The following is a 14950-nucleotide window of genomic DNA, read 5'->3' on the forward strand; positions in this document are numbered from 1 at the left end:
GTCCTCATAACACCTCTCCAGGCCCCTTCTCTGTTTGGACTCTAAATGTTGGAGTGCCAGAGGGCTCTTTTCTTGGCCCTTTTCTTTTCATTTATTTTTAAACAAGATTATTGAGGTATAATTTTTATACCATAAATTCATTCATTTTAAATATACAATTCAATGAGTTTTAGTAAATTTAGAGTTGTGCAACCATCATCACCACAATCCAGTTTTAGAACTTTTCTCTTGCTCCAGTAAGATCCCTCTTGCTTATTTATGGCTAATTCTGGTTCCAACACCCAGCCTTATGCAAATATTAATCAACTCTATATATAGATTTGCTTTTCCTTTTCTCTTTCAACACCATCTCTATAGATGATTTCATATAAGCCTATGGCTTTATATACCTATGTCCAGACAACCAGATTTAGGTCAATAGTTCCAATCTTTCTCTCAAACTCCAAACTCACATATCCAATGGCCATTCAACATCTCTACTTGGATTTTTAATAGGCATTCCAAACACTTCTAAACAGGATCGTTGCTTGTTTACTCCCGATGGCATAGTGGCTAAGAGCATGGTCTGCGCCGGACATTCAGAGTTTGAATCTTGGCTTGTCACTGATTAGTTGTGTGACCTTAAGCAAGTAACTTAATCTATCTGTGCCTTAATTTCCTCATCTATAAAATAGAGTTTAATATTAGTGCCCATCTCATAGGACTGTTAAGAGAATTAAACAAATTCATAAAATTCGCTTCACATTTGTAAAGCATTTTAAAGAGAACCCACCATGTAGTAAATAAGTGGTTCTTAAATTTTATAGCACATTAGAATCACTTGGGGCAGCTTTTAAAAATCCAGATGCCCAGCCTATACCCCATATCAATTAAATTAGAATTTCTGGAGGTGAGATCCAGACATCGATGTTGTTTTTATTCTCAGGTAATTTCAGTGTGAGGTTAAGGTTGAGAACCAGGTAGTAAGAGCTATAAAAGTTTGTACGAAATAAGTAAGATAAACCTGTTTCTCTCTCAAGATTTACCTCTCACTCTTCCTCATGTTCGCAAATCCATCTCTGACATGTTTCTTTCTTACTCACAGCATCCACACACGTTTTCTTGCTAAAAGAATGCAAATCTTATTCAGGTCCCAGACAACCACGTGCTTCCTGGGACTAGGCCCCTTCCCAGGTCCAAGGGGTGACTCGTGGTTGGTGTGTGTCCATCATAGTGGTCCTACCCCTACCAGTGATTGAGTTAGGTGTGGTGTTATGATGTGATTTTAGTCAATAAAACATGAGGGGAAGACAATAGGTGTTTCTTGGAAAGTTTTTCTTCACTGATTAAATGAGCCTTATCAAAGGAAATACTTATCCTTTTTCAGCATCTAGCTGTTTCCACCTGCATGCAATAGTAGTATAGCGATATTATAGGTACAGCACTACACCTACAATACTGGCAGCCATCTTGAGACCGTGGATAGAGCTCATCCAAGGGAAAGAAAAAGTGAAAGAAATAACCTAGGCTCTTGGTGACATCCTTGAGCCCCTAAAGTAACCAACCCTGGAATATTCTACCTCTGTACTACTTGTGATATGAACACTGAGATGGTTCTTCAGCAGCTCATGGTCCAAAGCATTCTCATATGTGACCTCGGTAATAGCACAACCATTGATCCAATTTCTCAAGCCCAGCGCCTCGGAGTGCTCCTTGATTCCCTGCCCCTCACATCTCATATCCAAGAATGGTCAGCATTCCTTCCAAATATGTATTTTTCCATCCATCCACTTCTTTCCACCTGCCCTATATCCACCCTGTTCCAAGCATCTGTCTCTGGGGCCAATTCCCTAGCCTCCTGGCTGTTCTCTTTGCTCCCTCTTTTGCTTCTCTATAATCCATTCTTAACAAGTAGCCACAGCAATTTCTAACACATATCACTTCCTTGATTAAAATTCCTCATTTGTCTTCCCACTGCATTTAGAATAAGCCCAAACTCACCACAGTAAACAAGACCCTGTGTGATTTGGCACCTTCTCACCTCTCTGACCTCCCCTCCTCCCTGTCTTCCTTGTGTTCACCAGTCGCCAGCCACACTGGCCTTCTTTTCTTTCCTCTGATACAACAGCCTCATTCCTGTCTCAGGGCCTTTTCACTTGCCATTCACTCTGCCCATTCCTCTCTGCTCCAGACGCTCTTAAGGCTCATCCCTTCCCTTCATTCAGGCCTCACCTCAAATGTCACCGCAGAGAAACCCTTCCTGACCAGCCATCTAAAGAAGGCCCCACTGCGGAGTTGCTCACTGTCCTATCACCTTATTTTACTGTACTCACAGTAGTTATCACTGCCAGAAGTTATCCTGTTCATTTATTCATTTACCTGTTTATCTGTCTCTCCTTGCTAAAATAAAAGTTTCCTAAAAGAAGGACCTTATCTGTTTTCTTCACTCCAGCATTCTAAGAACCTAGAACAATGCCCAGAACATCTAGATATTCAATAAACAGCTGTTTGAATGAATGTGAGATGATGAGCATGAGCATGATGAGCATGTAACCAGCTAGATCCTCCCCCAGGATTTTTGAACTGGAGTCAAAGAAGATAAGCCCTTTTTTCTTGGATGAAGTTAGGAGCGGCCTTAATTCTAGCTTCAGTTGGGAAGGTGTATGGCTTGAGAGACTGAAGCCACAATGGAGAGAGAAGGAGAAAAGAAGAATGAATTAGATGAACCCCGTAGCATTTTTCTTCCAAGTTCCCGTTGATCTTAACCCCTCCCCTTGTTCAGTTACATGAGGCAAAAAATTCCTTACCTAAGATGAACTAAACTATATTTCTGTAACTTGCCACCAAAAGAATCCTGCATATTAAAGGGTATAACAGGTTTAGGGGAGGTGTTTGGTGCCCTCGCAAAGGAAGTTCCAACATCAGATGTTCAGGGGGCGACCCTGGTCAGGAGCCAGGTAGCTGGAGCGGGGAGCAACGCCAAGCCAGTGAAAACTGCCCTTCACTGTCTGGAAAGTAGCAGTAGCAAATTTTCTGAGCACACATGAAGGTGTGATGCTCAGATCTGCCTTCAAGAACAAACTTGCCAGTAAGTTCCAAGGAGTGCAGTTAGCTAACAGCCTCCAGTTGCAGTGCCTTTGGGATCCACTGTAGTGTTTGAACTAAGGCCGCTTTCTTCTCAGGTCGCTCCCAGACAATGACTGTGCATGGCGGGGTACTGAATTTCTGCCCAGTTCAGGACTCCTTTACTGCACTGGAGTCCCCATTTTGCAGACTGAGACTTTTTCATGGTTACACCACAGTCAGAGGCTCTTTCTACCCAATCCTTCTTCCATGCCCCCCCCCCACCCTTTCCTAGGTATTGGACATGCATCACAGTCTGCAAGTTTTCTCTGCCTCTTCCTTCTCCCCTTCCCTTTTAACAAGTATAAGCCTCAATAAAGAGCTGTCTTGGCATCTGCTTCCTGGAGGACCTAACCAATACATTAACCAGCGCAGGATACGTCAACAGCCCTCCTGCTGTCTGAGGACCAATACAGGGAAGAAAGAATGAGACACAGGCGGAGCTGAGCACCATCTCCCTGGGATCTTTTCCCTTTCTCCCTTGATGGGGCTTTATATGGAGAGCCATAAATCAGATGTTTATAAGCCCGGATGCCCGCATTTTGCTTATAGCACATTCCTTTAACTACTGCACTGACTCTCATGATGCTGGCTTTAAGGGCACAAAGCTCCTGGTATTTCCTGAAAAAAGACAGAAGAATTCTCTTTCATCGCTAGACTGTGTTCTGGTTTTTGGAGACCACAGACATTCCTCTTAGGCAGCTGCCACAGATGCTAGAGGACTGCCCCATCCAGCACTAACCCTTCCAGGTCCAGCACACTGTGATCTTGTGTTCACACTCACGCCACTCTGGACTCAGTATTTGTCTCCCTAGTTTCTGCTTTCAGATACCTCTACTCCACTACTCTGTCAATTTTCTATCCTTGCTTGATGAAATGAAAAGAGTAAGGATTGGAAGTTAGATAGACATGTGCTTTCCTTCTTACACTGCAATTTTTAGTTCTCTGCCTTTCAAGCTTGTTGTAGAGATTGGATGAGATAAGATGTGCTATGTGACTGGCAGAGTTCACAGCATACAGTAGGCATGCCATAATTGTTAATGCCTTCTCTTCTCCTCCTTCCTCTCTAAGGAACTCCTGTTTCTAAAATCTAGTCTACTCTCTGATCTTGACTTCATAATTACCATTCTTTACTCTTCTATTTGAGCCCTTGCGCAACTCCCACTGCCCACCCCGTCTGTCACCCACACCTTCCCATAATGACACCCATAACTGGAGTTTTACAATTCCCCACCTGTGTCTCAGTCAGGATGTTCTGTATTCCTCCCCCTCCAAAAATGAGGAAACTGTAGTGACGCCATAATTAACAATGTAGTACTAATGAGACAGTGGATCCAGTATTGTGCAGGAGCCAGCTTATACTGACTTGCAAGAACCAATTGTTAAATTTTCAGGAATTTTGCAAGCTGGTTATTAAACACAGCCACTTTAAAAAAGTAAAGTATATAAACTTAAATAAATTATATTAAAAACAAAGATAATACTCAAAACTCATCACATGCAAATTATTTTACCTCATTGTATTACTATCTGTTCTCTTGAGATTATTTACACGTCTGGTAAGTGCATTCAGTACGATGGAAATATTTGTAATGGTGTACTTCTCTCTTCCCAACTCCACGTTCAGTGACATTATACTGGTAGCTTGAAATCAGCCATGATGGCAATATTTACACCATGGAATGGCAAATGCTACAAATCAGAACTTTTTTCCAGAGCCAATTGTTAAACATTTACAACACACTACTTAGTGGATCCTTTTGAATGTGGTCCAGTAATGACAACCAAATTTAGGAAAGTAGCTAAAGACACAGGATAGGTTTTAAAGAGATTGTTCACCCTCAAAATATCCCAATCCCACTACTTGCCTTTCCCCAGAATACACCATCTTCTCTCATTCCTTCATGTCTTTTCTGTTGACCTAAACACAAGGGTAATAAGTGAGTAAGTAAATGTTCCTCTTCTTAGCAACTAGAATATTCTGCGCCCGTTTATTGGGTTCATCACATAGTAATTGTCCGTCTTCCCCCACAAGATAGATGCCCCTCGAGGGAGGGATTGTGTCTCCTTGACCTTGGTGTTCTCATGGGCTGTTCCTAGAAGACTCTCAACAAACTCTTTAATCATTAGCTTGCCTGTAGCAACAGTTCTCAAACATTAGGTCTCAGGACACCTTTACTCTTAGAAATAATTGAAGATCCTTAACAGCTTTTGTTTATGTGGGTTATATCTATTAATACTTATTGTATTCAAAATTAAAACCGAGGGGCCAGCCCCGTGGTGTAGGGTTCAGTGCAGCATGCTCCGCTTCAGTGGCCTGGGTTCAGGGGTTCAGATCCTGGGTGCGGACCTAGCACCACTCATCAGCCACGCTATAGCAGTGACTCACATACAAAGTAGAGGAAGATTGGCACAGATGTTAGCTCAGTGGTGATATTTCTCAAGGGAAAAAAAGAGGAAGGTTGGCAACAGATGTTAGCTCAGGGCAAATCTTCATCACCAAAAAAAGAAAAAATTAGAACTGAGAAAAAAATTTTTTTTCTTTTTTGAGGAAGTTTAGCCCTGAGCTAACTACTGCCAATCCTCCTCTTTTTGCTGAGGAAGACTGGCCCTAAGCTAACATCCATGCCCATCTTTCTCCACTTTATACATGGGATGCCTACCACAGCATGGCTTTTTCCAAGCGGTACCATGTCCCCACCCGGGATCCAAACCAGCGAACCCCCGGCCGCGGAGAAGCAGAACATGTGAACTTAAACGCTGGGCCACTGGGCTGGTCCCTGAGAAAATTTTAAAACACAAGAATACACAAACACACATTCAACTTGTCATCACAGCAATAATGTCATCACATGTCATGTCGCCTTTGGAAAACTCCAATGAACACTCATGAGAGAATGAGAATGAAAAATAAAATAATACCTTAGTATTGTTATAAAAATAGTTTTGACCCATGGGCCCTATGAATAGATCTCAGGAATCCCCTGAAAGAATCTCTGGGACCTCCTGAAAGGATCTCAGAGATCTCAACCCACACTTTGAGAAGCACTGCCTTATAGTAATTCTTTACCTGAACAAACTCGTTCAGAAAAAATACTCTGGGGGCCGGCCCGGTGGCGCAGTGGTTAAGTTCACACGTTCCACTTCTCGGAGGCCCAGGGTTCACTGGTTCGGATCCCGGGTGTGGACATGGCACCACTTGGCAAGAGCCATGCTGTGGTAGGCGTCCCACATATAAAGTAGAGGAAGATGGGCATGGATGTTAGCTCAGGGCCAGTCTTCCTCGGCAAAAAGAGGAGGATTGGTGGTAGTTAGCTCAGGGCTGATCTTCCTCAAAAAAAGAAAAAGAAATGAAAAAGAAAAAATACTCTGACCTGCATTGGGTGCAGTGGATTTGACAGAAGGGATGATGATTTAGGATTGAATATGGGAACTATGTCCCACTGGGATCTGTGAGAAGAGGTGGAGTTGGCAACTTTTTTTGTCTTTTTTGTTTTTTGAGGGTTTTTTTTGTGAGGAAGACTGTTGCTGAGCCAACATCTGTACCAATCTTCCTCCATTCTATGTGGGATGCCACCACAGCATGGGTTGACAAGTGATGCTGGGTCTGTACCAGAGATCCGAACAAGCGAACCCCAGGCCACTGAAGCAGAGCACGTGAACTCAACCACTATTCCACTGGGCCGGGCCCTGGAGTTGGCAACTTTTTGATGAGAATCATTGTTTTGTGGATTAAAAAATGGGATTTTGTAGAGCCATAATGTGGTACTAGTCACACATATATATTTTTGATAGAACTTCTCTAAGCGAAGGTATTTTTTTATACAGATAACTGATATTTTTGAGAAACTGATATTTGGGGATATAGTTTATGACTCTTTACTTTTCCATAATACCAGTAAGAGCAGTAATTTTAAAGTCCTTTAGCTACAAGGACCCTAGTCTTCCATCAAGCTTTTTAAGAATGAAAAGAAGAGGTCGATGAATGGAGATTCCCGTGGTTTTCCTTTGAACTGCAAGACTTTTATGATCGAAACAGCCATGTGGCCCTATAACCTGGTCCAATCCACTAATCTCTGTATATTACCACAGGAATTTCCCCGAAGAGTTTAGTTTCACGCAAATGAGAAAAGAAAGCTACTACTTTGTTGTCCAAACTTGGGACTACAAAAATCTTTTTCTTTCCTATATCTATATGATACCCAAAATTATGTCATGTTATAAAAGCATTTGAGTTTTTCTCATGCTAAGAATAATATTTATATGTTCAACATAATTTCTAATGAGCAGTGTCAGGTAAAGAATATGAACTTAAGTTTCAATTTCCTTTATTATTGTCAGACTCTCATAAATTTATTGAGAAGTGAAGAAGGATAAAATTGGGTAAAATGGGTATATTTAGAATGTTTTAGGAAAGCTATTCTCAACCTCACTATGACATAACAGAGGACACCGTACTGACTACCACGAAGTTTTCCCTGTTAAGCACCACAAAGTGTCCCCATGTCTTCTCACAGTAATATCCTACTGAGGGTGATTAATGCCGCACTTCCAGAAGGGTATATTTAATATATCTATGGGGCATGCATTTGTCTATGCACATGTAACATCATCATGGAATGTGTGCCCTATGACAAGCAATTTAAAATATTTTTATTAAAACAAACAAGGACATTATCGCACAATGAAGTTATATTAATTTTTGAAATCAGATATGAGATTCAAAAATATCTGTCCTTCAGTTGACTGGTTCCCCTGAAACCCATCTCAACTGATAGAAATCAGGAGGGAGCCTAAGGTCAGCAGCCAAATGCTGGAGAAGAGCACTTGGAATATCACAAAGCTTTGAAAATCTCACAATCAAAAGATAAAGATTGACAAGACTTTATTTATCCAAAGCAAGTCATCCAAGCTAAAATTGCCCATCCTTCTGTAATGGAATAAACAGAAAACCAGGTTAGAAATTTTATAAGGAAGTTTCAGAATGTGTTAGGAGATTTTCTTTTTTAGAAAAAGGAGTTGATTCGTGAGGATTCATTCATTCATTCAACAAATATTTGCTGAGCCCTACTATGTGCCAGGTGTTGTTCTATCCAACGGGGACACAGCAGTAAATTCCTCTGCTCTCATGGAGTTTACATCCGAATGGGGGAGAAAGACAATAAACAAACAAACCAATATATAACATAATGTCAGGTATGAAAAATGCTATAACAGAAATAAAACAGGGCTATGTGACAGTGACTGCAAGGAAACTGCTGGTTTAACTGGGGTGGTCAAGGAAGGCCTATCTAGAAAGCCAAGTGAGAGACTCAGCCCACCTGAGGGAAGAGTGCCCCAGGGAGAGGGAGCTGCAAATGCAAAGTGGGTGAAGCGGGAGCACATGTGGCTTCTGTGAGGAACAAAGAGGCCAGTGTGGCCAGAGCGACAAGAGAGATAAGAAAGACAAGAGAGATAAGAAACGAGTTGAAGGGGTAGCAGGAGCCAGATCAAGCTGGGCCTTGTAGGCCATGGAGGGATTTTGGATTTTATTCTAAGTGTGGTGGAAGCCAACAGAAGATTTTTAGTAGACCAGTGACATGATTTGATTCAGAAAATTCTTAAGGACAAACTGAGGACTTTCGAAATGGGTGTTGTGTTATCTGGGATTTTGATAGTACAGGAAGATTGCATCTTTTTCATACAAGACATATCAAAAGGTGGGGGAGAGGAACGGGGCAGAAATTGGGGCAAGAGAAAGAAAATGTTCTCTCTCTTCAACAGCTTAGGAACTGGCCATATAAGAGGAATAGGCAGGTGAACTATGCTATAAACAGCTCACCTTTCAGGTCACCCTCTCTGACTCTGAGGGCACCCAATAATCAAGTGAGAAATGGCATAGAGTTAACATTAGACATTTTAAAATTTCTCTTCTGATTTTAATAAAGGTATCTGTTCATTGTTAGAAATTTGGAAAGTAGAGAAAAGCAAAGAGAAGAAAATGAAACCACTCATAATCACATCACCCAGAAAAAATCACCATCAAGATGTCATACACGTCCATTCAGTCTTTTCTTCAATATATCTTTATACAAAATGAGATAGGATAATATTTTTGAAAGTTGAGAGTTCTTTCCTTTACCTTTGAAATACAAAGAACCAATACAGTGTTCAATCTGTTAAGACTGTACTGAAGGTGAAAGAGCGATAGGGAATATTTGCCTGGTTATTCCAGGAATCAGAACCTTGGAATGACCCGCAAAGTGGACTGTGACAAAACACATGTACCTTATCTTTCCTGCCTGTACCTGAACAATTGAGACTCATTCCTGGGTGACAATTTCAGAGATGGGACCCTGGCCCTGTTCTCCAGAGCTCCTTCTCAGTTATGAGTCACGGTCAGCTCTGTTCTCTCAGGTTGGTTAGTTCTGAATGTGAGAAAAGCAGCTTAATTACAAGGGGGAAGGTTTATGACGGAGGCCAGCCCGATGCAGGTAATTACGGTGGAAGGAAGAGCTGGGGTTCAGTCTAACAGATAAAAATACTTGTTCCCTTTCAGTTCTCAAGGCCTCACTATCATCATCCAAACCTGGCCTCATCTCACCCCAGCCTTCATTTCCTTGTAGACAGATCCAGAGAAAGTTAGATCATTTAATCCCCAAAGATGTAGTTCTCGCTCATCTTCCAGTTCTTAGTCAAGCCTGGCAAGTAGGGTGAGGAGATTGAGGTGTTCACTTTGAGCATATAATTTAAGGCGGTGCCAAAAGCTCCCTAATCAAGATAAATAATATTTTAACACAATATTTAAAAAAATAAAAATTAATGGAAAACAATCTACTGTTTAAAAAAATATCAAAATTTTACATGAAGGCAGGATCAGTATTACTGATTTTTTCCTTTTGCCTCTGGCTCCAACAGAGTCTTGGCAGGGCACTGTTGCAGATCTTATCTGAACCTCCCGAACTGGAATTTCTGGGAGGGAGGCCCAGGGATCTGTGTTTTATTCAGCTTTCCAGGTGATTCTTACACATGCTAATGTGAAAGAAGTACAGGAAAGAATGTCTCTGAAGTTACACCTTACTTTGATAACATTCCAATGGCACAGTCATTGGTTGTATGGGGGGATATTTGTCTAAATATTAAACAATCAAATAGTCATTTAATGCCATGGGCAAATAGACACACACAAAACCCCCACAAACTGATCAGTTGAGGGGAGGAGAACTTTTACTCTAAACCCATTTTATATTAAATTTTGCTTCAAAGCAACTCACATCATAACAAGACTCTGATGCAATAACTTGCCTTTATGTTGACTGACTGTTGATCAATCAATATTATTGAGTGCCCGATAGTCCATGAGGCACCAAGAGTCAAATAACACAGCTGTGAAGACATAGCAAGTCTGAGAGTTTAAACACAGGCTTCCTACCCGGTGAACAACCAATATGCCTGTTGATAGATTTTAACTCCAACCCAGACTCTCACTATCAGAGGCACATTTAGCGCTGTTATAGCCCTTGATCCACCAAGAATCATGAATTTTTTTCCTATAAATATTTGTTCATTGTCATGGATTCTGTGTTACACCACTCAATCTCCCTTCATAAACTGAAAGATTAATTCCCCCCAGCTCTTGGGAATTTGTTGTCTGACCTCACTCAGCTGTCAACTCCTGTGAGAATTGCCATGGCAGAAGAAAGCCACCATACCCATGGTCACACTCCCAGCCAGGAGTACCCGTATCCAATGACTGGCAAATGCAGAGATAAAAAGGCCTGGCTTCCTCGCCCTAATTCAGGACAACTCCAAGAGGGCATCCTAGGGTCAGCTGCTAGGAGTTCCCTCTGCCCAACCCCGCTTATTGCTCTTCCCCCAACTGTTGTTGATCTTGAGAGCACTTCCTAATAAATTTCCTACATGCAAATATGCATCTGGGTGTTTTCTTTCCAATGAACCCAACCTGCTCCACTTACAAAACTTCCTGATTCTGTGTTAATCAGAGGTTGGACACTTGACATATGAAGAAAGTGCCACAAGGAAACAAAAGTGATTCAGTGTGTGAGTTCGGCTAAACATTGACACTAAAATTATTGACACCCTTCATTGGGATATCAATAAAAACATCCCAATACTTTTTCAAGTCTCACTTTCAATGCTCCCATATCTCTATGTTTATTCCAGATGACTCTTTAAGTCTTTACAAAGGCCTTATGAGTTCAAGGTTCAAGAAACCAAAGAAGATTCTAAAATAAGTTTTATCTGAGTTGAGGATCTTCCAAACTCAACTTCATGGTGTTCAGATCTACCTTTGTGATCTTCTCCTCCCCTTATAATTTGATGATCAAAGTAGAAGTTAGGATGGTGACTAAGATAGAAGTACAAACCATCCACTTATTCTAACTTGAATTAAGTTCGAATTGAAATGTATTTGATTGAAACAGCCTTTTTTGGATTCTCTCTATAAAAAGTTGTTGTTGTTTTTACTTGGAGGGCTAAAAGAAGCCCAGAGGAGGTGACACAGAGAAACTAGGGTTTGAGTCAGAAGTAGGGTTTATCCAACCTAGCACAACATGGCATAGGTAGGTTAGAGAACCAGCGTCATTATCAGGAAGCACTAAGGCTACAGCCAGAATAGTGCCAGGCTGATGCAAGGGTGAGACGAGGAAGAAGACAGGAAAACAAGGAGCCAGGCTGATCTTTGAGAAAACAAGACATTGAACAGAATCAGGGATCTGCCACAATTTAAGGCATGTGGTTCAGAACTAAGCCTGTGAACAGTAAGCAGGTCCTAGAGCGTCCTCTCTCAGGTTGCCTGGTGCATCCAGCAGGCATCAGTGTGGCAACTTCATGTCTGCCCTGGACAACCCCTCGGTCTTCATCCCCTTTTCCCTGCACCCATCTCCTCAAAATCTCACCCATCAAAAATGACAGCAGGGCCTGGCAGGTGGAGAATGTGATGACAAAGAGAGGGTCACAAGTCCCCTTCAATGTCTAACCCTAACACACACACATTCATTGTTCACACATACTTCCTCATACCAGAAGAAGCAATGTTCTCCCACACACCACATTCTAGGGCATCCTCTGATCACATAACAACAGAACACTCCTGTCACAGGTAAGTGCAAAGTACCAGAGAACAGAGTTTGGGAAAAACCATTGTTCTCCCTCTGCTGACGGGGTGCAAGCATACCAACCAGCAGCTCTGCACAAAACTCCTGGTTTGGCCTAGGACGGGGCTGCCAGGTTGGGAAAAGGGGAAAGCTAAGGCCCCTTGGCTTTCCAAAAGAGCATAAATCCGGATCATCCTCTTTTGTAGCGTTCCCGGTGAGATCATGGATGGAGAGACAAGGGTGTGACTCAGCCGGAGTGTGAGGCTTATGGCCAAAGTTGGTGACTGACAATAGAGAATTATAGGCTACTTTGTGGTGGTTGTTGTCACTGCTGTTTTTAAGTTGTGTCAGGTTAGGAAAAACACTTCTAATCCTAATTTTGAGATAGCACAGATGAGTCCAAATATCTTAAGGTGTAACTGAATATTTTCAAAATAAAATTGCCCTGACTTTTCTTTGATTTAAAAATACCTCTATAGGCTACCTGAAAGTTTTAGAAAAGGGAGCCATTTTGGTCTGGGGAATAAACCCAAAAATGCCAGTACCTGCAGTTCCTTCCATACTTCTCTCCCTATAACTCTGGATTCCCAAAAGATTAGGAATCACTGGCCTACGTTTTCCAAAGTCTGGGTAGATTGCTTTCCCAAGTGACAGCCACAAAGCAAATGCGGTATCACACCCCATCTAAAGGAGAGATGGAGGAAAACTAAAAAAGAAATGTCTGCTCACGTGCCCTGTGACCTTGAGCAACAGCTTTCCCCCGTATGGGCCTCAGCGTTCTAACAAAAATCCAGGAGACGGCGACTTCTAACACTCAGCCCCAAAATTATCTGATCAAACGGGCCAAACTCCTCCCCAAGCTCCCTGGAGATTTTACTATTAGTCTGGCTCCGCCCAGCTCCTCCTTCTCTTTCAATCCCTTGATTAAATAGCTTCCCCTCTAATGGCTTTTGCACTGGAAGCAGCACCTCCGAACTCCTGCCTGAAACAGCTCTCCCAGCATGCGAGCCGCCCCCCTTCTCGGGGCCAGCGCAGCAAGGCTTCCCCTCAGCCTCTTCCTGCTGCTTTCCTTCAGGCTAGACAGAGGTGTGGGAGCTAAGGAGCTGAAGTTTGTCACATTGGTGAGTAGACTTTTCTCCTTGCTTTCCCCTTAAAACTGTGTTACTAGCAGGGTCTGAAGAACCAACATCAGGTTTCCTTTTACCCTTGCATTTTATCGTCTCCGGGAGACCAGACTCCGAAAGTGAATAATCAAGTTTCTCAAGTTCTTCATGAGGAAGCCTTAACGTGTCCTGACAAAAAGGTGTTTGGTTGGCTGTGTGCCTTTGCCCATGTTATTTGGTTATTCACTTACTTTGCAACTGCCTTGAATGCAGATTTCTTTTGACAGCCGCAGAGGCCAGGAGAAGCCTCGCTGGCGCTGGGTAGCACCGGGAACTAAACTGGTTCCCTCAGTTTAATGATTATTTCTTTGCAAACCAAAAGACAGTCATTTGCTGAACTAGATAGCTCCTTCCCCTCTTGTTTATCAGGAAATTGGAAAATGTATTTGTAAACAGTCTTTAAAGCATAAAAGTGAAACTAAACTCAAGAGTTTTAGGATGACTTCCTGAGACATAGATTTAGCTGACCATTAAAATCGTGTTGTCACCCCACCCCATGTTATGTGTGACAAGTTATGAAAAAAAGGTGGGGGGGGTAGCTAGCGCGTAATGCCAGGGAAAGAAAATATACTGTTGGCATTGTTTTAAAAATTAAAAGAGAGTTTGCAAAGTAAAGGGGATTTACCACTTTACATTCAAGCTCTGGAATTAATCCATCTACGTCTCCTGGTTTCTGTCTTTGATTGTGTCTCTCTGTTTCTCTTCTTTCTGTTTCACTCACTGTCTCTCTCTGCCTCTGACCCTCTCTGTCTTTCACGGGCTGTCTCCATCTCTTTCTCTTCCCCACATTTTTTATTTGATAGAGTGAAAGTATGCTGGTAAATAAGTAAATTTCCTTTCTGTAAGCAGACTCAATTTATTTTTATAATTTGAAGGGAGTTCACCTTTTATTTAATTAAACATGAAGTTCTTATGTTCTCAGCTTGGTGCATTCAGAACTCCTTTCTTTCCCTTCTACAGGAAAATTTCATAACCATATGTTTATGCAAATTATGATTCTTAGTCCAGTAGATCTTTACTAGGTCATGAGTCAACAGGGAGAGCGAAATATATCATTAATTTATTTACAAATGATTTATCAGCTGCCAGGCTTCTGTGCTGAAAAAATTTTACAATTTTACAATATTGTGTACCTTCTATAGAGAAATCCATGTGAGTTAGAGTTTTGGTTATATTCATGGGTTCCTTGCCAACATGTGAATTAAGCAAGTGTAGGAGAAATTTCACTGCCAACACGGTAAACCTGTGACAAGCCGACTGAGTGGTAATCTTCTCTGAGATATTACAGTGAACTCTCAGTTAACTGAATGGATCGGTTCTCTCCTCTGTATTTCACTATACCCCAGGCTAACTCCCCTTGCTTACCAAACTGTTGTGGGTTTCCTTTCTCTCACTCCCCTCTTGGTTAACATGTATCCAGGGACTACAAGTTAATTCTTCCCTAAGAAAAACCTTACAAAAGTGGCTCTCTTGGAGCTAAAAAAAAATTAACAATCGTCACACAAGGCTAATGTTAATAAGTTTTCCTACCACGGCTTCCTTCTATTAATGGTGGATGAAAGGCAACTTAATATATCTTTTTTGGCCCTC

General features: G+C 41.7%; 2 protein-coding genes across 2 annotated transcripts in view; one reads left to right on the forward strand and one right to left on the reverse strand.

Moving 5' to 3' along the window:
- CPNE4 (copine 4) overlaps positions 1-14950 on the reverse strand; it is a 691914-nt gene that overhangs the window by 665426 nt on the left and 11538 nt on the right. The window contains exon 3 of the mRNA XM_070239070.1: positions 4971-5023. The gene's annotated coding sequence lies outside the window, so the exon portion shown is untranslated. The remainder of the gene's footprint in view (positions 1-4970; positions 5024-14950) is intronic.
- ACP3 (acid phosphatase 3) overlaps positions 12974-14950 on the forward strand; it is a 46627-nt gene continuing 44650 nt past the window's right edge. The window contains exon 1 of the mRNA XM_001495610.7: positions 12974-13318. Coding sequence (XP_001495660.4) covers positions 13199-13318 — 120 coding nt within the window. The 5' untranslated portion in view covers positions 12974-13198. The remainder of the gene's footprint in view (positions 13319-14950) is intronic.

Source organism: Equus caballus, chromosome 16, assembly GCF_041296265.1.
Source record: "Equus caballus isolate H_3958 breed thoroughbred chromosome 16, TB-T2T, whole genome shotgun sequence".
Classification (NCBI taxonomy): Eukaryota; Metazoa; Chordata; class Mammalia; order Perissodactyla; family Equidae; genus Equus; species Equus caballus.